The sequence below is a fragment of the Phodopus roborovskii genome, unplaced genomic scaffold (assembly GCF_943737965.1).
Source record: "Phodopus roborovskii unplaced genomic scaffold, PHOROB, whole genome shotgun sequence".
NCBI lineage: Eukaryota > Metazoa > Chordata > Mammalia > Rodentia > Cricetidae > Phodopus > Phodopus roborovskii.
This window is the reverse complement of record NW_026125278.1, coordinates 11475098-11495879: the sequence shown is the minus strand read 5'-3', so window position 1 is coordinate 11495879 and position 20782 is coordinate 11475098. Positions and strand designations below refer to the sequence as shown.

General features: G+C 45.4%; 1 protein-coding gene across 2 annotated transcripts in view; it reads right to left on the bottom strand.

Annotated features, from left to right (window-relative positions):
* The window catches only part of Usp33 (ubiquitin specific peptidase 33), a 41215-nt gene extending 20856 nt beyond the window's left edge, over positions 1-20359 (bottom strand). For both annotated transcript variants that reach the window (XM_051195535.1, XM_051195543.1), the window contains exons 1-11: positions 20236-20359; positions 20036-20089; positions 19553-19615; positions 18025-18174; positions 16515-16617; positions 14167-14236; positions 8915-9028; positions 8411-8489; positions 6070-6484; positions 3484-3624; positions 178-290 (exon numbers count right to left, since the gene is read on the bottom strand). In XM_051195535.1, coding sequence (XP_051051492.1) covers positions 178-290; positions 3484-3624; positions 6070-6484; positions 8411-8489; positions 8915-9028; positions 14167-14236; positions 16515-16617; positions 18025-18174; positions 19553-19615; positions 20036-20089; positions 20236-20316 — 1383 coding nt within the window. In that variant the 5' untranslated portion in view covers positions 20317-20359. The remainder of the gene's footprint in view (positions 1-177; positions 291-3483; positions 3625-6069; positions 6485-8410; positions 8490-8914; positions 9029-14166; positions 14237-16514; positions 16618-18024; positions 18175-19552; positions 19616-20035; positions 20090-20235) is intronic.
* Between the last annotated feature and the right edge of the window lie 423 nt (positions 20360-20782).

The following is a 20782-nucleotide window of genomic DNA, read 5'->3' as shown; positions in this document are numbered from 1 at the left end:
CAAAGGTTACGTCTCACACCTTTAGTCTCCATCTAAAATCAATGTGTAATTGACACAAACACATGAAATGCACGCATGGGCTTCAAGAGCAATGAGCGATTTAATTCTTCAGACCTTCTCAGGGTTTAAAATATCATCTGACAGAAACCCTCTGCTGTTCCGGTTCCCCATACTCACCCTGTCACACGTCAGACACTGTACTGAACTAACGACGGTCCCATCAAATATGTCAGAAATAACACTCCTGTATTTCTTATGCTGCTTTTTCCTCTTTGGAGATGCAGACTGAGCTAGAATTAAAAGAACGTTAAAAGAATCATTATTTCCTTGAATATATTTCTCTAAAGTATTTTTGCATTGTCTTGAAGGTTTTGTTTTTTGAGGCAGGATCTCATGTGGTACAGGCTGGTCTCAAACTCGCCATGACTAAGACAACTCTGCATCCTGAGGCCCTTGATGTCTCCATCTCCCTGAGGCACTGGATTAGAAGCGAGCTCCCATCCTGGCCTTCTCTAGAATCTTTTCCTTTTTAAGATTTATTTGTTGACTATTTGTTGCTATGTGTCTCTGAGCCTGTGCCTGTGGGTCCCATGGAAACCAGAAGAGAGGGCACTGGATTGATTCCCTGAGCTGGAGTCAGAAGCCGCTGACCTGGTGTAATGGATGAGTACTGAACCCTGTGTACACCCTTAGCCACTGGGCCCTCCACATCTTTAGAATGTTTCAACAGTAGAAAGTACCCAGCCCAAAAGACGCTCACAGCAGGTAGAGTACTTCCTGTACAGCCTCAGGCCTGAGTGGGATCCCCAACATTCACAGGATCTAAGGAGAAAAACCAACAAGATGTCCTCTGACCTCTACAAGCTTGCTGAGGCATATGCACCCACACACATGATAAAACACTTTACTGGATGAAAGAAAAAATTCAAAAAGCCATCCAAGAGCATCACTTCAGGCTGGGGAGATGTCTCACCTGCTGCTCTTCCAGAGGACCAGCACCTACAGAAGGCATGTCCTAACTGCATCTCCTAACTGCTGTAACCCTAACACAGGGGGTCCTGCATCCCTACAGAAGGCATGTCCTAACTGCATCTCCTAACTGCAGTAACCCTAACACAGGGGGTCCTGCATCCCTACAGAAGGCATGTCCTAACTGCATCTCCTAACTGCTGTAACCCTAACACAGGGGGTCCTGCATCCCTACAGAAGGCATGTCCTAACTGCATCTCCTAACTGCAGTAACCCTAACACAGGGGGTCCTGCATCCCTACAGAAGGCATGTCCTAACTGCATCTCCTAACTGCAGTAACCCTAACACAGGGGGTCCTGCATCCCTACAGAAGGCATGTCCTAACTGCATCTCCTAACTGCAGTAACCCTAACACAGGGGGTCCTGCATCCCTACAGAAGGCATGTCCTAACTGCATCTCCTAACTGCTGTAACCCTAACACAGGGGGTCCTGCATCCCTACAGAAGGCATGTCCTAACTGCATCTCCTAACTGCAGTAACCCTAACACAGGGGGTCCTGCATCCCTACAGAAGGCATCTCCTAACTGCGGGAACTCTAGAGGGAAACCTACATCCTCTCCGGCTTCCATAAGCACCAAACATATGGCATGTTCACACAGAAAAACACATATACAAGAATAATAGTGAAAATAAATCTTAAAAAAAAACATTCATTAGTTAGAGAAGCCAATCAAAAATCAAATAAAGCTTAAGCTGGCTTTAAGTATTTATGGTTTTTGGTCGTATTAAAATGTTCATAGAGGGATATGAAAACAATATGAAATTAGTTAATATTAAACAGCGTAATAGTTCACTCGTGTGTTCCATATACAAAACGAGGAGTTAGCCCCATCCCTGGGATATTTATGCTCCGCAAGTCAGGGGGCAGAGCTGAAGCTGGGAGAGGCAGGGTAAAGATGAAGGACAGCCCAGGAGGGCCGGCCTGCACCCTGCGCCTTCGGAGCAGGCCCCGCCGTTCTTGCTTGCTGTATACCAGGGCTCACATGAAGAAAGGCTTCAGTCAGTGAGGTCTGTTATATATACTCTTCTGGGTATATGCTCCTTGTCAACCTACAAACACGTCTTTCACTCTTACCTTTCCTTTTAAAGATCCCAGCAAGGTCTTTGCCAAGGCTTCCGTTTCTTTTATAGATGGTGTTTGCGTGTACGTGGGGGTGAACAGTACATGCTTTCTAGTTTTATAGATGGTGTTTGTTTGTGCGTGGGGGGAAGAGTGTATGCAGTGATGTGTGGAGGTCAGAAGACAACATGTGTGCACACAGCGAGCGCTGCCGTCCACCCACTGGCCCACCTCACTGGCCCACTGTGTCTTTAACACATTCAGCTATGTTTGTTTCTCTGTTCACTTGTGTGTGTGAGACAGGTTTCCCTATGCAGCCCTGACTATTGCAGAACCCCTATTTAGACCACACTGTCCTTGGAGTCAATCCCACACAGGTCAACCTTCCTCTGAGTGCTGGCGTTAAAGGCATGCTCCACCACACGGGACGTCTCCACGCTTTCTAGCTTCACATCTATAGTGCTAGCATTGCGATATAGACCAGGTGGAAACACAGAATGGTACAGGCTCCTGAACACAGGAAGCTCCATCCAGTGCTGCCATAAAATGTACATGAAACCCAGGACACCAAGCCTCAGGCCTTCTCTTTGAAAGAAAAAGTTAGGATCACACAAAAACTATACAGAAATGTTTACATCAGTATTATTCATAATTGCCAAAAACTGTAAACAATTAAAACACCCCTTGATGAGTAATAAATAATGGTTTGCTGAAACAGTTGAAACAAAGCTTGGTAGGGGAAAAAGTATTCAGCTGTGCAGTCTTGCAGCCGGTTCTTACACGCATTACACTACACGATTAAGAATAGTCAACGTGCAATTCTGATATACATTACACTACATGGTTTAAAGGGCTGTTTGCTAAGCCTCGTACTGTGCAGCATCACTTACAGGGCACTCTGGGAAAAGGGAAAAGAGGAAGAGTAGCAGGCTTTAGGGTATGCAGGGACAGAGAATCAGTATGGTGGGCCGCAGCGTAGGTGGCAATCTGATTATGAAAGGTGACTCAAGAGGCGGAAAGGATCAGCAGTTAAACACACCTGCAGCTCTTACAGAGCCCGGGTTTGTCCCCAACACTCAGATAACGGCTCACAACCCATCCACTTCAGTTCTGATGCCCTCTTCTAACCTCCGTGCCCCAGGGACACATGTGGTGCACACACACACATGCAGGCAAGAGACCAATACACATACAATATTAAAGCGAACTAAACTATAAGAAAAAGTCCTAATGTAGAGAACCACAGACAAAAAATGCTAATCTGTATAATTCTATCAACTTTAAGAGAGCACATATTTCATAACACGCCATCTACATCGGAATCACCAGACTAAAGCTAGCATGGAAGCAGAGGGGTGGGGTGGGTGAGGGGTGAGGAGGGGGCTCCTTTACCTTTTTTGTGTGGAGGTGTCAATCCTGGCCACAGACTGCCTGACTTAGGAGGGCTAGCTGATAAACGCGGGTTAACACTTTCATTTGATGGAAGAATCTGTGATGTAGATAGGTCATTCAAATGGACATCAGTGATATATTCTGTAATATTTAAATTTTTATTATTACCTTCAATTAAAATTATAAACGAAACTACTAAGTAGCTATATCCCATGTGGTCAATAATGTTAACTAACGTAAAGACTCATTTGATATATTGAAGACAGTACATATTAACACGCGAGGTTCTTGACAAAGTGTTTGCTAAGCAAAATAACAGTGATTTTTCCACCTAGGTATTCAATTAATGTCTAACACATCACTGCTATAGTCAGCTCAGCAAGTACTAGAGGTAATACGAAGCCAAAGATGCCCACGTCTCGCAAATTTAGTAAAATTTCTAAAAACCCACCCACATGTTACAAAAGGGACTGTTTGTCGTCTTAATACAAAGTCTCATGAAGCTCAGTCTGGCTCCTCCATGCACCCAAGGGTAGGATGGCCCTTCGCCTGATCCTTCAGCCTCAGCCTCCCAATCAGCTGGGACTAACGGCATACACGCCATGTCTGCTTCCTGAATCTTTATAAAACATTTTTTCAACTTATGTGTGTCTATGTCTGTGTGTGACTATGTACATTTGAGTGTAGACGCCCCTGGAGGCCAGGAGAGCTGGAGATACAGACAGCTGAGACAGCCAATAAAGGCGCTGGAAAGCAAAGCCGGTCCTCTGCACGAGCAGCCCAGGCTCTTAGTGCTGCCCATCTCCGCAGACCCACCACTCTGTTCTCAGGTAACTTTCTTCCCTGTGCTGGGGAGAGAGCCCGTGACCTCCAAAGGGCTACGCAATGTCCCGGACCATGGCTTACAACCATCCGTAACTCCAGTTCCAGGGAATCTACCCACTTCTGGCTTCATGGGCACCGGCACACATGTAATGCACACGCATACATGCAGCGAAAACACTCACGTACAAAAAAATATATGCAAATTTAGTTAAAACAAACACATGTCAACCATGACTAAAGAAGATAGAAAACTACTGGTGGAAGCCACAACACAGGACTTCCTGGCTAAAGGCTCCAGAGACTAGGTATTTCCTGTGGATGGCGCCAGTGAGCTCAGGATTTGTGCACTGCAGAGACTAGGTAGTATTTCCTGTGGGTGGCGCCAGTGAGCTCAGGATTTGTGCACTGCAGAGACTAGGTAGTATTTCCTGTGGGTGGCGCCAGTGAGCTCAGGATTTGTGCACTGCAGAGACTAGGTAGTATTTCCTGTGGGTGGCGACAGTGAGCTCAGAATCTGTGCACCACATGGCCTTGGTCATAGTTTTTCACCCAGGAGTTAAAACGTAAGACGCTCAAACCTACTTTAGATCGTTGCCTAGTTTCTATGTGCTAAGAACAAACCCACAAGCAAGCAACAAAGGACAGTTTGTCCCTGAATTATGCTTCCCTTTGGCATTCGACAGGAAGTCTGGTTATCAGAACTGACATTGAGCCATCTACTGGAGAAGGGTTCTACCCAGTGAGTCTGTAAAGAGCTAAGCACTCCTGGGTTTCCCAGCTGGAAGGTACAAGGCAGTCTTCCTACACTAAGGGAACACTATTCAAGAAACACCGTTAGTGCACTCAGACAGTTACCTGCCTAGCAGACCTCTCCAGTGGTTACAGAGATAAACTGTGTTACTTCTTCATCACTGAGTCACATCTAATTTCCTAACCATCTAATTTTAAGGAATTTAGAGTAATCAATAACACATACCAAGATAAATATGGTATGTAAAGCTATTTAACTCATGTCTTTCATTTGGGTATTTGCCCTTTCTCAAAGGAACACTGTCCAAATAATATATCCTAATAAAGTTCATTTACATATTGGCTTTGTCTATAGTGAGAACCATTGGAATAAGATAACATGCATGATTAGAAAATTTGGATCGGGCACTGGAGAGATGGCTCAGAGGTTAAGAGCACTGGCTGCCCTTCCAGAGGTCCTGAATTCAATTCCCAGCACCCACAATGTGGCTCACTATCATGTACAATGGGATCCGATGTCCATTTCTGGCAAGAAAAGAAAATTTGGATTGTCTTTTACTCAGGACCTTAACTGAAATAAAAGGGAAAATTCCAAAGGGACTAATTTTCTAGATTACTATGTAAGCATGTACAGTAATCCTGATGAGGTATTGCTTTAAAATAAACAAATAAATTCCTAAGTAAATGAGTCACAAAATTATCTTATTTTTAGTTTTATAATCTTATAATTGTAACACTTCAAACAGCATTAAACTGCAAGTCTATCAATTAAAGAACCCAAAAGTAAGCCAGGTGGGTGGCACTCGCCTTTAGTCTCAGCAGTCAAGAGGCAGAAGCAGGTGGATGTTTAAGGACAGCCTGGACTACTCAGTAAGCTCTAGGCCAGCCAGGGGTACACATTGAGATCCTGCCTCAAAAAACAAATGCACTGGCCCAAAAGTACCCATTAGTTAAGTGTGCACTCCCTGCACAGCAAATGCTGTCACCTCCCAATCAGATTAGCGCTGTCACCTGAAGCTCTGCCATGTATCTGCACTTTGACGGTCTCCTGGCTGTTCAGGTCAACTGTCTCACACATGGTGTCTCTGTCTTTACCCAGTTCCACTTCAGAATTTGCTTTATTGATCTTATTGCACATCTTCTCTTTCTGCCAGTCTTTGGCCATCTCTAAGTCGTCCTCATCCTGAATGAGCATTGTGGTCTCATTACTATCTTCAGCAAAGCCTTTGGAGCCGCTTTCATTGTCTGCTTTCTCGCTGCTGCTACAGGACTCGCAGGACTGAAAATCCACATCCGACTGGCTCTTTTCTTCCTCAACAGTCTCCTCATTAGTCAGGGTTTGAGCGTCTTCCTCCATTTCCATGACCTGCTCCTTCAACTCTTCATGCAGCAGATCCATTAAACAGCGAAGGAATTCCTGGGCATCCTACACATCAACAACAAAACCACGTTACCAGTCTAGAGCACAGGTTTGTGGGAACCTGAGGGACGTGAATGGTGTGTGTAAGAGCATCACACACAGAGGACTGAGGTGTGGGATCACACAGAGGACTGAGGTGTGTGTGATCACACTGAGGACTGAGGTGTGTGTGTTCACACTGAGGACTGAGGTGTGTGTTCACACAGGACTGAGGTGTGGGATCACACAGAGGACTGAGGTGTGGGATCACACTGAGGACTGAGGTGTGTGATCACACTGAGGACTGAGGTGTGTGTTCACACTGAGGACTGAGATGTGTGTTCACACTGAGGACTGAGGTGTGGGATCACACTGAGGACTGAGGTGTGGGATCACACAGAGGACTGAGGTGTGGGATCACACAGAGGACTGAGGTGTGTGTGTTCACACTGAGGACTGAGGTGTGGGATCACACTGAGGACTGAGGTGTGGGATCACACAGAGGACTGAGGTGTGTGTTCACACTGAGGACTGAGGTGTGGGATCACACAGAGGACTGAGGTGTGGGATCACTGAGGACTGAGGTGTGTGTGTTCACACTGAGGACTGAGGTGTGTGTTCACACAGAGGACTGAGGTGTGGGATCACACTGAGGACTGAGGTGTGGGATCACACTGAGGACTGAGGTGTGGGATCACACAGAGGACTGAGGTGTGGGATCACACAGAGGACTGAGGTGTGGGATCACTGAGGACTGAGGTGTGTGTTCACACTGAGGACTGAGGTGTGTGTGTTCACACTGAGGACTGAGGTGTGTGTGTTCACACTGAGGACTGAGGTGTGTGTTCACACTGAGGACTGAGGTGTGTGTGTTCACACTGAGGACTGAGGTGTGTGTTCACACTGAGGACTGAGGTGTGTGTGTTCACACTGAGGACTGAGGTGTGTGTGTTCACACTGAGGACTGAGGTGTGTGTTCACACTGAGGACTGAGGTGTGTGTGTTCACACTGAGGACTGAGGTGTGTGTGTTCACACTGAGGACTGAGGTGTGTGTGTTCACACTGAGGACTGAGGTGTGTGTGTTCACACTGAGGACTGAGGTGTGTGTTCACACTGAGGACTGAGGTGTGTGTTCACACTGAGGACTGAGGTGTGTGTTCACACTGAGGACTGAGGTGTGTGTTCACACTGAGGACTGAGGTGTGTGTTCACACTGAGGACTGAGGTGTGGGATCACACAGAGGACTGAGGTGTGTGTTCACACTGAGGACTGAGGTGTGTGTGTTCACACTGAGGACTGAGGTGTGGGATCACACTGAGGACTGAGGTGTGTGGGATCACACTGAGGACTGAGGTGTGTGTGTTCACACTGAGGACTGAGGTGTGGGATCACACTGAGGACTGAGGTGTGTGGGATCACACAGAGGACTGAGGTGTGTAGGGTAACCACCCTGCATTTCAAAAGCTAGGTAAATAAAGCAATGCTGTGAAATGAAACTGGGTAAAACAGAAAATAGATTTTCCTCAGGTGACAACCAGAATTCAGAAATATGTCCCAAAATAAAATATTATGTAAATTGGGTTTGTTAGAGCTTTTCCCATCCATAAACTATGTCTTAAAGAAAAATTTTTTGTCAGGCAGTGGTGGCACACACTTTTAATCCCAGACACAAAGGAGCAATTATCAAAAAGGTAAATGGGGAAATAAAAAACTATGATGACATTTTCTACTTATTAAGTAGAGGCTGAGAGATGGCTCAGCAGTTAAGCGCAGCTGTTGTTACAAATGACACAGGTTCAGTTTCCAGCACCCACATGGTGCGGCTGACAAATGCCCCCTTCTGACCTCTGTAGGTACTAGGTATATGTAGTAAACACACACACATACACACAGGCAAACATCCACACAAATAAAATCAGTCTGAAGGATTTCTTTAAAGGAATAACTAACCTGCTGAGAATAACCTCGAAAAGTTGGGTTCACAGTTTTAATTCCTTGGAACAGATTAGCAGGCACAACAGACCCTGGCCTGAAGAGAAAACAGTTTTAAACAGATATTTTTGTAGGTTTCTTTTTTTAAGAATGTTATTATTCTCACAATTCATAGTTTCCAAAAACAGAACTTCCAAACAGTTCCAAACAAAATTAACATAGTGCATCAAATAATTGCCAATATTACTAATATGCTTAGGCACTTGGCACGCAAAGCTGCCTGTCTTGCCCACAGTCTGGGAAGGCTTTGCTGTACCTCAGTGACAGAGGCATTGCTGCTCGAGCATCACTAGCTGATACCTGGTAATGGCAACAGCTCCTTCAATGCATTCCAGATTCAAATTCAACACCAGGCGTATCTCAAATCTCATTTCCACACTTTGTCCGCCCGCTCTCCACACGGGTCTGCACACTCTCCACGCTTACAGTACTGGTCTCTAAAGGTGATTACATAGTACGTACCTGCTCTTGTGCCACAACTCTGTCATCAGTTTGAGATAGCTTTTACAAATGGCTGGTTTCTTATCTGTTCTAGCCAGTCCTCCACAATCAAGAAAGAACTGCGTCAAAGGTGGGCTAATTTAAGAAAGAGAAAAATGTCAGAGTGAAATCAAGGCTGAATTCTGATTACTCTCCCGTTGCTCAATGAATTGACAGCACGTGTCAGCCTCTGTTAGGTCTTGCTCCCTTTTACAGTCTGATATTCATTCCTTTATAGCATTACGAAGTTCAAGCACTCACATTGGGATCTGTCAATCAGAGTCCTCTACACGGCACAGTTCAGGTAACACCTGTCGGTTTTAACATCTGCCACATGTTACTTCCCTCATCATGTCTTTCGTTTATTTATTATTATTTTCCCATTTAAAAAATGTATTCTTCTCTCCTATATTCTATCTGGACCAGTTTCCCTCCATTCTCCTCCTGCATTTCCCTGAAGAGCGGGCTTCCCAGGCGTGTTCACCGCACACAGCTGTCTTAGGGTCTCTGTTGCTGAGAAAACACCCTGACCAAAGGCAAGCTGGGGAGGAGAGGGTTTGACTACTAAAGTGAAACTTTGCTTTGCTAGGATACTTAATGCTGTTCAGCTAGAGCCAAGAAATTAGCGGTGATTAATCACCAGCATCGCCAAATGGCAATCTTCTGGGAAGTGTTTCCTGAGAGTACAGAGAACCTCTGCTCCAGAGGCAGCCACGGTCATACCTCGTGCTGGCAGCCAGACGTGGTAGCGTGTAACACGCAGGTGGTGCTGGTTCTGAAGGCATGAAGGGGTCATGGAGAGCAGCTGAGGCTCGGCACTGTGAGAGGCCAGGAGAGGCTACTGGTGAAGGTGCAGCCTAGCTGCAGCAGACACCGTGTTTCAGAGATGCCAGAACCACGGGATGGCCACAAGCTCAGCAGCAGTGAAGTGCAGCCAGCTGGAGCCTAGAAGACAGCTGTGTGTGCCGCACAGGGCAGGCAGAGCCCTTTGGAGGAGCCCAGAGACTGAAAGAATCCCAGGTAATTGGGATCATTTATTCTGCTGGAGTTTGGTCTTGCTTGGTTCAGATTGTGACCCTGCCCTGGTCCTTCCTCTTAAAGAGAGTATTTTGTTTCTTTTTTATTTTACTGGAGACCACAGTTGAGAGACTGGCTATTTTATAGGGACTGAAATTTAATGTGAGGTCTTGGGAATGAATAAATAAGGAAGGAAGAATTGTGGCTTAATAGTGATATATTTGTGTGTCAAGCTGATAAGGGGTCAGTTTGACTGGCTGGTTTTGTGTCAACTTGACTGACATAAGCTCTAGATGTCAGAGTCGTCCTCCCAGCCGAGGAAACGCCTCCATGAAATCCAGTTGTAAAGCATTCTCTCAATTAGTGATCAATAGGAGAGGGCCCAGCCCCTTGTGGGCGGGGCTGGTGGTCCTGGATTCTATAAGAAAGCAGACTGAGCGAGCCAGTAAGCAGCTCCCTCCATGGCCTCTGCATCAGCTCCTGCTTCCTGGATCCTGCCCTGTTTGCGTTCCTGTCCTGACTTCCTTCAGTGATGAACAGCAATGCTGAAATGTAAACCAAATTAACCCTTTCCTCCTCCACTTGCTTTTTGGTCACGGTGCTCTCTGCCCACAATAGAAACCTAACCAAAGCAGCGGTGCAACGGGTTACACGACTGGGCACACGCCCTCAGATCAAGGCTGGACAAGGCAACCCAGTAGGAGGAAAAGGGTCCCAAAAGTAGGCAAAAGGTCAGAGACGGCCTCCTCTCCCAATACTGGGAGTCCTACAAGAACACCAAGCTACACAATGACAACTTACATACACAGAGGACCTAGGTCACACCTATACAGGCTCCCTGAGCCCCTATGAGCCGCTTAGTGGATTCTGTGAGTTTTCCTGTGATTCCTTTGACCTCCTCTGGTTCCTACAATCTATTCTCCACCATTCCTGCAGGATCCCCAAGCTCTGCCTAATGCTTGGCTGTGGATCTCTGCATGTTTCCAGCAATTGCTGGATGAAGCTTCTCTGATGATGAGTATGCAAGGCTCCAGTCTATCTATGAGTACAGCAGACGATTATTAGGAATCTTTGGGGGGGGGCTGTCATGTAGGGTTCTACCCTGGGTCTCTGGGCCATCCAGTCTTTGGGTCCTTACCCTCCAGGCTGTCAGGATGGGCTCCCTCTTGTGGCCACGCCCACAAGTTCTGTGTCACATGTTGCAGGCAGGAGGAGTGGTAGGTTTAAGGTTTTGTCTGGGTTGGTGTCCCAGTCTGGCGGGCTCAGGCTCCAAATGCCCATTACTAGGAGTCTCTGCTAGAGCCACACTCAGAAACCTGGGAGCTTCCCTGCAGTAGGCTTCTACCTCACCCGCAAAATGCCCCGATTCCGTCATACTTCCCGGCACTTTCTCACCCCACCCTCCCGCCTCCCGCCACGATCCACCCTGTCCCCATCCCTACGGGACCCCAGTCCACCAGTGAAATCTACTCCATTTCCCTTTTCCAGGGAGCTCCCTGTGCCTCCCTCCCTCCGTCCGTCCCTACTCAGCCTCCGGGTCTGAGGGCTGTAGCATGGCTACCCTTTCCTTTACAGCTAATGTTCACTTACGAGAGTACATGCTATGTCTGCCCACGTCTGTCTGTCCTTACCTCACGCAGGACGGTTTCTTCTAGTTCCACCCATTTGCCTGCAAATTTCATGTCTTTTTTTTTTAAAGCAGCTGAGTATAATTGTATAAATTATACATTATTCCATTGTATAAATGTACCACATTTTGTTTAGCTATTCTCCAGGTGAGGAACATCTAGGTTGTTTCCCGTTTCTGGCTATGACAAATAAAACTATATGAACATAGCTGGACACGTGTCCCTTGGGTATGTGCCCAGGAGTGGTGTAGCTAGTCTCGAGGTAGATGGATTCCCATCTTTCTGAGGGACTGTCACTGTACAAGTCCCACCAGCAGTGGAGGAATGTTCCCCTTGCTCCACATCCTCTCCAGCAGGAGCTGCCACCTGTGTTTGTGAACTTAGCCACTGACAGGTGTAAGATGGAATCTCACCTGTTTTGATTTGCATTTCCCTGATAGCCAATGATGTTGAACAATTCTTTAACTGTTTCTTAGGCATTTGAGATTCTTCTGCTGAGAATTCTCTATTTAGATCTGTAACCCATTTTTAATTTTGCTTATTTGGGTTTTTGATTTAGTTTTTTGAGTTAGTGATATATTTGAGAGATCAGCCTTCTGTCAGATGTGGGGTTGGTGAAGCTCTTTCCCTCCTATAACTACTGTTTTTGTCCTTTTGATGGCGCCCTTTGCCTTACAGAAGCCTTTCAGTTTCGTGCAGTCCCGTCTATAAATTGTCAATCTTGTGCCTGTAAGACTGGTGCTCTGTTCAGGAAGTTGTCTCCTGAGCCAATGCATTGAAGGGAGTCCCCACTCTCTCTTCTGTAAGGTTCAGTGTATCTGGTTGGACTTGAGTTTTGTACAGGGTGACAGATACAGATCTATCTGCATTCTTCTGTATGCAGACATCCAGTTACTTCAGCTGTCGTTTTGTTCCACTGTGTATTTCTGGCTTCTTTATGAAAAACTAGGTGTCTATAGGTGTGTGAATTTACACCTGGGCCTCCAATCTAATTCTATGATCACCCTGTCTGGTTTTATGCTAATATCATGTGGCTTTTATTACTATAACCCTGTAGTAGAGCTTGAAATCAGGGATGGTGTTACCTCCAGAAGTTCTTTTATTGTACAGGATTGTAGCTATCCTGGGATTTTTGTTTTTCCATATAAAGTTGAGGTCTCACCAGGTCACCCTGGCTAACCTGGAACCCACTAAGGAGACCAATCCACCTGCCTCTGCCTTCTGAATGCTGGGATAAAAGGCTTGACCCACAACACCCAACCTCTTTTTCCATTTTTGTTTCTGTTTTTAGAAAGCGTCTTGTAACTGGGCACACTGGCACAAACCTGTAACCCAGCACTTAGGAGACAGGAATTCAAGGCTAGCTTGAGCTACACCGGGTTCCTAACTGAGGAAACAAGAAAGGGAGGAGGCCTGAGAGGAGGCAGAGAATAGGGTGAGGAGCAAGAAGAGATGGGAAAAGAGGAAGAAGTGGCCAGAGGGGAGGAAAGATTGTGCAGCCGAGGCTGGCTTCAAACCCATGACCGTTCTGCCTCAGCCGTTCATACTTATAAATGCACCGTGTTCAGCGGCCCTCATTCCTAAACAGAACTCACTCAATGTACTGTTCTACTATCCCTCTCAGGCGACTTTCTTTTCTCCTAGTATCCTTTCTGTTCTTAGGCACAGTGGTCCTCTGGAATTCTTGATCCTTAGACTTCTTTCTTGAATCATCTTAAATCCCCACCAATATACCAGTGCCGTAAGATGGACAACTTCCCTATCCTGCTGTACAAGGACTTTGGTGGTCTCTTACCCCACCAAAGACGTCAATTTTAACATGGACTGCACATGGAGCTAGGTCATCGCTTCTCAATAACTGTGTCTGCCACACAGACCTTCTTCCGGGTTCTGTGTTACCCTCTTTCCCAAGGCTTACAAACTCAGGCTATGCTTTGACATTGCCAAAGTCAGTGGTTCTGAATGCTATCCCAACTCAATCCATCAATGATACCCATCTAATTTATATGCCACAAATAAGGAGAAAAATATAACTGCACTATCCAAGGGATTCCATCTACAGAAATGTATAAAACACTTTCATAAGAGTTCTAACCTAGACATTATCTGAGTATCTGATAGGTGTATGCACCTCGTTTTCTGTACCTAAATACACTTGCCAGAGACGTATGTCATCCAGGAAAGCAGCATGCTTAAGGCCTAAGTTTGAGGCCAAGCTCTGTAAAAAACAACACAAATACTTTGCCCAGGGACATACGCCAGGAAGTCTAAACCAGGACATCTGTCTTAGAAAACTACAGGCATAAACTAGGTATATTTATAGATGCCTATAATTTAGGTACTTGAAAAGTATAAACAAAAGGATCAGGAACTCAAGGCTATCCTCAGCTATAGAGTTCCAAGCCAGCCTGGGCTATAACAAGACACTCTGAAAAGAAAAAGAAACTAGTAAACTTAGTTGCACACACAGTAGTCCCACTGGGACCACAGACCCCTCCCGCAGGCCCCTGCCTCTGTGCTCTGCTCTGGGAGTTAGTCACCTTCTGTAGCAACGAGCTAAGCAGCAGCTGTACCTGTCTCACTCCTTACCAGTTAGAAAGGGCCTGCAGAGCTGCATTCATGTAACAAGTATTTCCGATGTTTTTCAAGCCTGTAAGGCCTATGAAGAACAAATAAAAGTCATCATTTAATAAGACACACATGACATAATTTTCTGGGTGTTTACTGAAAACAACAACTTCAAAAGTTAAAGCTATGGAAAAGGATTAAAAATAGCTCACTGGTAAAGCATGTGAATACTGTGCCCATGGCCATGAATGCAATGCATAACATGTGTCTGCACACACATGCACACACGCATACAGGCACACAGACACACACACATACACACACACGCACACACACACATGCACACGTACACGCAGACACACACACACTCACACACATGCACATAGACACATACATACACGCACACACGCACACACCCCATACCCCACAAGGGGCAATAACAAGAAAGAACACTAAAGAAACATGGAAATACAAGGCAAGAGTCTGAATAACTCAGAGGCTATGCTTTTGAAAATGTTTCCCTATACACATTCTTAAGCTTTAGATAAACTCAAGGATTAGTTCATTTAACCTCAAAAATCTACAGTTTAAAAAAAAAACAAAAACAAAAAAACCTTTTCTACTGTTATAATGAGGAGTACATCTGCTGGGAGGAGGAGATGACCAAGTTCTAAGGCTGTCCTGGAACTCTCTCTGTAGACCAGACTGGCCTCAAACTCACAGAGATCCCCCTGCCTCTGCCTCCCAAGTGCTGGGATTAAAAATGTGTGCCACTATGCTTGTCTTAAGAATACATCTTTTAAAATTATTTGATTACAATTTTCATTCCTACCAAAACCCAAGTGGGCGGCTGTCCTGATGTTAACGCCAACCTCGTAGCAGCCCCTCCCTCCTCTCCATGGCTGTGCTTTCTCCAGCTTCTGTATGCACTCTACTTTTGTCATCCATCTCATTATTAAAAGACACAACAGCATGGATGTTAACTCAGAGGCAAAACATGTACTTGACATTTCTGAGCTCCTGAGATCAAATCCTGTGGTGACATATTGTTTATGATTTATTAAAGCCACTGGAGATCAAAACAGCACAGCAGCCATACTAGTTAGCCAGAGAAGCCAGGCAGTGGTGGCACACACCTTTAATTCCAGGACTCAGGAGGCAGAGGCAGATGGATCTCTGTGAGTTCAAGGCCACCCAGGGCTGCATGAGAGTGAATCAGTCTAAGAGTAACAGGTCCCACGCCTTTAATCCCAGGACCCATGAGAGGTCTGTAAGAATCGGTCTAAGAGAGTAACAGATCCCACGCCTTTAATCCCAGGACTCATGAGAGGTGTGTAAGACAGGAACAGGCTCTCAGAGCTGGCATTCATTCTCCAGCCACGCTGAGGATAGGAAGACATTGGACTCTCCAGCCACACTGAGGAGAGGCTTGGTGAGAGCTCCTGCAGACAGGATCAGCCCTTTCAGCCTGAGGCAGACGTGAGAGCTGGTGGCTTTGGCTGCTTTGTTTTTCTGGTCTTCAGCCTGAAGCTTGAACCCCTATATCTGTCTCTGGGTTTTTATTTTTTTGTATTACAAAGTCCCAAAACACACACACACACACACACACACACACACACGCGCACATACATGCATACACACACACACATGCAAGCACAGATGTACAAGAGCACACATGCACACATGCACGCACACACTTCAAATATAGAATTAAGCTAGTCGTGGTAGTTTATGCCTTTAATCCCAGCACACACGCCACTCAGGAGGCAGAGGTAAACGGATCTCTGTGAGTTCAAGGTCAGCCTGATCTACAGAATGAGTTCCTGGACAGCCAGAGCTAAATAATAGAAAGACCTTGTCTCAAAAAGTTCTGGAAAACTGCTTGTCTAATATGCACAAAAGTCCTGTGTTCCAAGAACTAGCAGAAAATTCAAGGTTCATATCAAAGATTCTGAGACTTAAAACCATGGGAAATCCTGATGGACGGTCTTACAATCTAGAAGTTAAAAGTTGAATGACTAGGACAAGAGGTACACTGGACTCTCCTGTTTTTCCAAATGGATGCTGCCCCCTTGAATTCTATTCTATTCTTTTTTCCCTTGTTTTCGGCGGGTGGGAGTAAAACCCTGTAGCCTGGGGTCACCTCAGCCCCCGAGTGCTCGGGTTATGGGCCCCACGCCTGGCTTCCCCAGCCTGCTAAGGCAAACTCTTCACATCTCCCCTGCAGCCACCATCAGTGGAGGTGAGAACTCAAAGCAGCTAAGAGCAGAAGGTGGCAGCCCGCCCGCTGTGACAAACGGACACTGGACAGGGCCCCGCTTGTCAGGTGCTTTAACTGTCATCTCTGGATGCGGTGGGCGGGTCCTTACCTCTGGCCTGCAGCTCATCCTCTTCCCCCACGTCTGTATCCAGGTCTTCAGGCACAGCAGCCAGGGGGGTTTTCAGCGCTGTGCTGCTGGGTAGTTTAAAGTCCTTCACCACAAAGACAACACACTGGAATCAACTCTCACGGCACCAAGGCACACTTTAATTTTAACCACTAAGAGTTATTACGGTAACACGAAGTGGCTGGCATGGTGGCACCCAAGAGGTACAGAGTGCAAAGACAGTCCTGGCTGGTGACAGTTAGAGGCCAGCCTGGGCTACATGAGACCCTGATCAAAAACACCCGACAGCGGGCTTTTAGTGCTAGGAGCTAGAGGACCCTAATTCCATGCCCAGTGCGGACTTCAGGGGGCCCACCCTGTCTGTACTCCAGCTCCAGGGGGTCTGATGTCTCTCCTGGATCCTATGGTATCTGTGACACACCTTCACATGGACACACACCCAAACAATTTTAAAAATTAACAACAATGAAGAAGATAGAACCCTAAGAGTTCATGGCATAAGCAATGATTATAAAACTACATTTATAGTTTGCAGGAAACAAGTATCTACAAAAGCACACTTTTTATTTTTAATTACATATCAGTAGGTCTATGTGAGCATAGATGTGTACATGTGAGTACTGGTGCAGAGAGGGCCCGGTCCCCTGGAGCTGCAGTTACAGGCCTGAGTTTTGAGTCACCCAGTACAGGTGCTATGAACCAAACTCAGGTCCTCTGCCAGAGAAGCGCATGCTCTTATCCAGGCAGGGCCACATTTCCCGTCCCCAAAACACTTCATAAATGCATAAATGGCACTTCTGAATTTAAGCTCGAGAACTAATTTCATGTAAATTAGTGGCATGACTTGTCTTTCTGATCTCTGTAACTTCTACAGAAACAAAAGGACGTGACAGACGCGTCCATCCACAGACCCGTGGTTTCTCTGTGCACTACTGTGCTGGTTACACACATGCAACAACACACATAGCATAGACCTCTGAAAACTAGTCACCCATCTTTGGAAACTTGTTAAGTCTTGGTCCAAAGGGGAAAGTTGATGCTTTCTCCTAGTTCTCAGGGTTAACCGACTAAGAGGAGAGGGGCTGCATTCACACCAGCTGCTAAGAAGCTTCTACCACATTCCTGATTCAGATTTGCAGAGAGAGAAGCTTTACAAAAACCTCCTACGTGGTAAGCTAATGAAGAAATTTTTAAAAAAGGAACTTGAACACAGGCAGTCCGCACGGACTAATGAAAATCTCATACCTGGTATGGGACATCCCTTTCCACCTTTTCTTCAAGAGCTTTTACAGTTCATAGGTGTTTCCACCTCAAGTCCCACCCTCACCGCCCCCCCATTCTTGCTAAAAAGGAGCGAAGCAAGGCATGAGTACTTCACACTGCAGAGGCTTTTAACAGGACAAGTAAGGCACACGGGCCTGCTTTGTAAATCCCAACTGCATGACAAATTCTGAATTACTTCCCGAACATACATTATGTAAATTCAGATTACCTGGACACTGTTTTCTTGTGTTTGCTGAGGTTGTCTTACGTGAGGCAATGAAGGAGTTCCTAACTTTCTGTCCAAGAACACTTCTTTGCTGCAAGCATAACACCATACTCGGAGAGTGGTGAGGTTCACAGTCAGGTAATGCTTTGTCTCCTGCACAGTTCACAGGGGAAAGGAGCCACCATTAAATATACTTGAAATGCATCTGCAAAGGAACGCATAATGAACCACCAGGCCCTAGCAAGCAACAGTCTACTCAGCAGAGCTAATCTAGAGCTCACGCAAAAAGACCCCAGAATCTCACACAGTAACAACACCCAACCTACTCCAGAAGTCATTCTAGCATCTGTCTCCCTCACACCCAAGACAAACACCCGGTGGAAAGCCCCTCGGTCCTGCGAATGGCAAACAAGAGCAGAAGGGTTGGCAATTAAGCCAGTACAGTGCCATTCCTGTAATCCTAGCAGTCAGAATGACTGTGTGTTCCAGATCAAAGCCTGGCCTGCACTACAGGAGACTTTCTGGGGAGCTAGGGAGTGTTTGTTTAAGTCTAGAAAAACAGAACTACAAAAGAACACACATTATTTAAATGGAAGCAAAATATGACTTAAGCAATAGTAAAAATTAGCTCTCAGATTAGTCGACAGCCTTTTCTCAGAGGGAGCTGTGTGTCAGGTTGTAGCCCTACAGAACCACAAGAAGTCATCTGCTAAGGATGGCCACAGAAAGGGCCACTTCCAAAGCACAGGGAAGCAAACTGCACAATGCGGCCATGGCTTCAAACACTGGGACTTGGCTGAAGCAATGTAGATGACACTGCTCAGAACGGCGTCTCGGGCAGGGGCAGGGCAAGAGTTGGAACACAGCTAAGTTAGCCAGGCAGTGGGCCAGCAAGATAGCTCAGCAGGAAAAGGCTTGGTACAAGCCTGACAGCCTAAACTCACACCTACAACTCCCAGAGAGTGTCCCCTGACCTCCACACACACTGTGGCACAGAGATGCCTCCGACAAACACTAATGAAAATCATCACATCTTAGAACAAACAGAAACTTACCCATCTACACTAACTTCAACCTCCATAATCTGACAGTACGCCTATAACCTGCACACATATTCACGTGTCCTTCTTTAATCAATACTCAACTACCGTCATGTATTAATACTGATTTTCTAAGCAACAGCCCCACACACACCTTTCACAGAGGATAAGTAACGTTTTAGCTTATATATTTTCTAAAAAGCAAAAACTCTACGTTGGTGTGGTGTCACATATTTGTAGTGTGACGTCTAGAGACAAAGGGAAGATTCCAAAGTCTAGGCTACACAGCCAGACCTGATTGAAAGCAGCTCACAAACTCTAGTCACAACCTGAATTAATATGATATTGATTTTCCTGTCCTTCAGGTGCTTCTGAGAACGTCCTTTATAGCTAGGATTTAGATCAGCAACAACATGCGTACTTGGTATACAAGATCCTAGATCTGATCCCCAGGATAACAACCGCCGCGTATCCAACAATTACACACGTACCTGCGAATGTATGGTGCTGTGATCTACTTGTGATTCTCCACAGCCAACGTAGGAACACCGATTCTATAAATAAGAAGGGAGCATTTTATCACAGACGCATTAAGTTTGCAGATAGTATTACAGTAATATTTACACTTGGGTTTTGATTTTATACTTTAATTCAATGATTACATTACTTTCCGTGGCTAGATAACATAACTCTAAGGTACCAAGCACAGAACAGGCTAAGTATTTCAAAACTAAAAGTTATCTCAACTTCGACAGAAATTAAGGATAAAAATATGAGTATTTTACTACAAACTCTACAGGCTACCTGAATTAAAATCCACACAAAGCTTTAACCTTAACTTTTGTTATGTTTAAAAGTATAGTCACATAAAATTCTTTTATGCATAAAAAATTGTTTTTAACATGTATAAATGTACAATATCAGGCTTTTCAGGAAAACAACATGTATAAATATGTATGTGTGTGTATATCTACCTCCAGGCATGCCCACAGATTGGGTCCTCTGACTTTACAGTCCTGACAAGCACCCTAGGAAAGGAAACACAGGAGATATTTGCTATGTTGGAGAAAACACACACAGTTCACTATAAAACACTTATTTTTTAAAATATAACAGAGTATTCTATTTACTAAATTTGTATTAAAGAGAAAAGTGAGTATTGTTAAGGACTTACGTGAGATTTTTGTATCAAATCCTCTTTTGTTATTTCTCCAACTGAATCCAAATGTGGACAATGATTTCGAAAAGTCGTCATTTTCTCACAATTTTTTACGTTTCTCGAAGTTTTCCAAATCAGGCAATACCTACAAGAAAAGTGACCCAAAAATTACAAAATGTTAACAAGATAAACACAATTAAAGCAAAAGATGAAATAAGGAATACACATGCTTACCCTGTAAAGAATGTTCAAATGAACCTGAGATTGGAGACTGACTGACTCACTGACTCACTGACTGACAGACTAACTCACTCACTGACAGACTGACAGACTGACTCACTCACTGACAGACTGACAGACTGACTCACTCACTGACAGTCTGACTAACTCACTCACTCACTGAAAGACTCACTGACTCACTCACTCACTGACAGACTGACTGACTCACTGACTAATTGACAGACTGACTGACAGACTGACTCACTGACTGACTGACAGACTGACTGACTAATTGACAGACTGACAGACTGACTCCCTCCCTCCCTCACTGACTGACAGACTG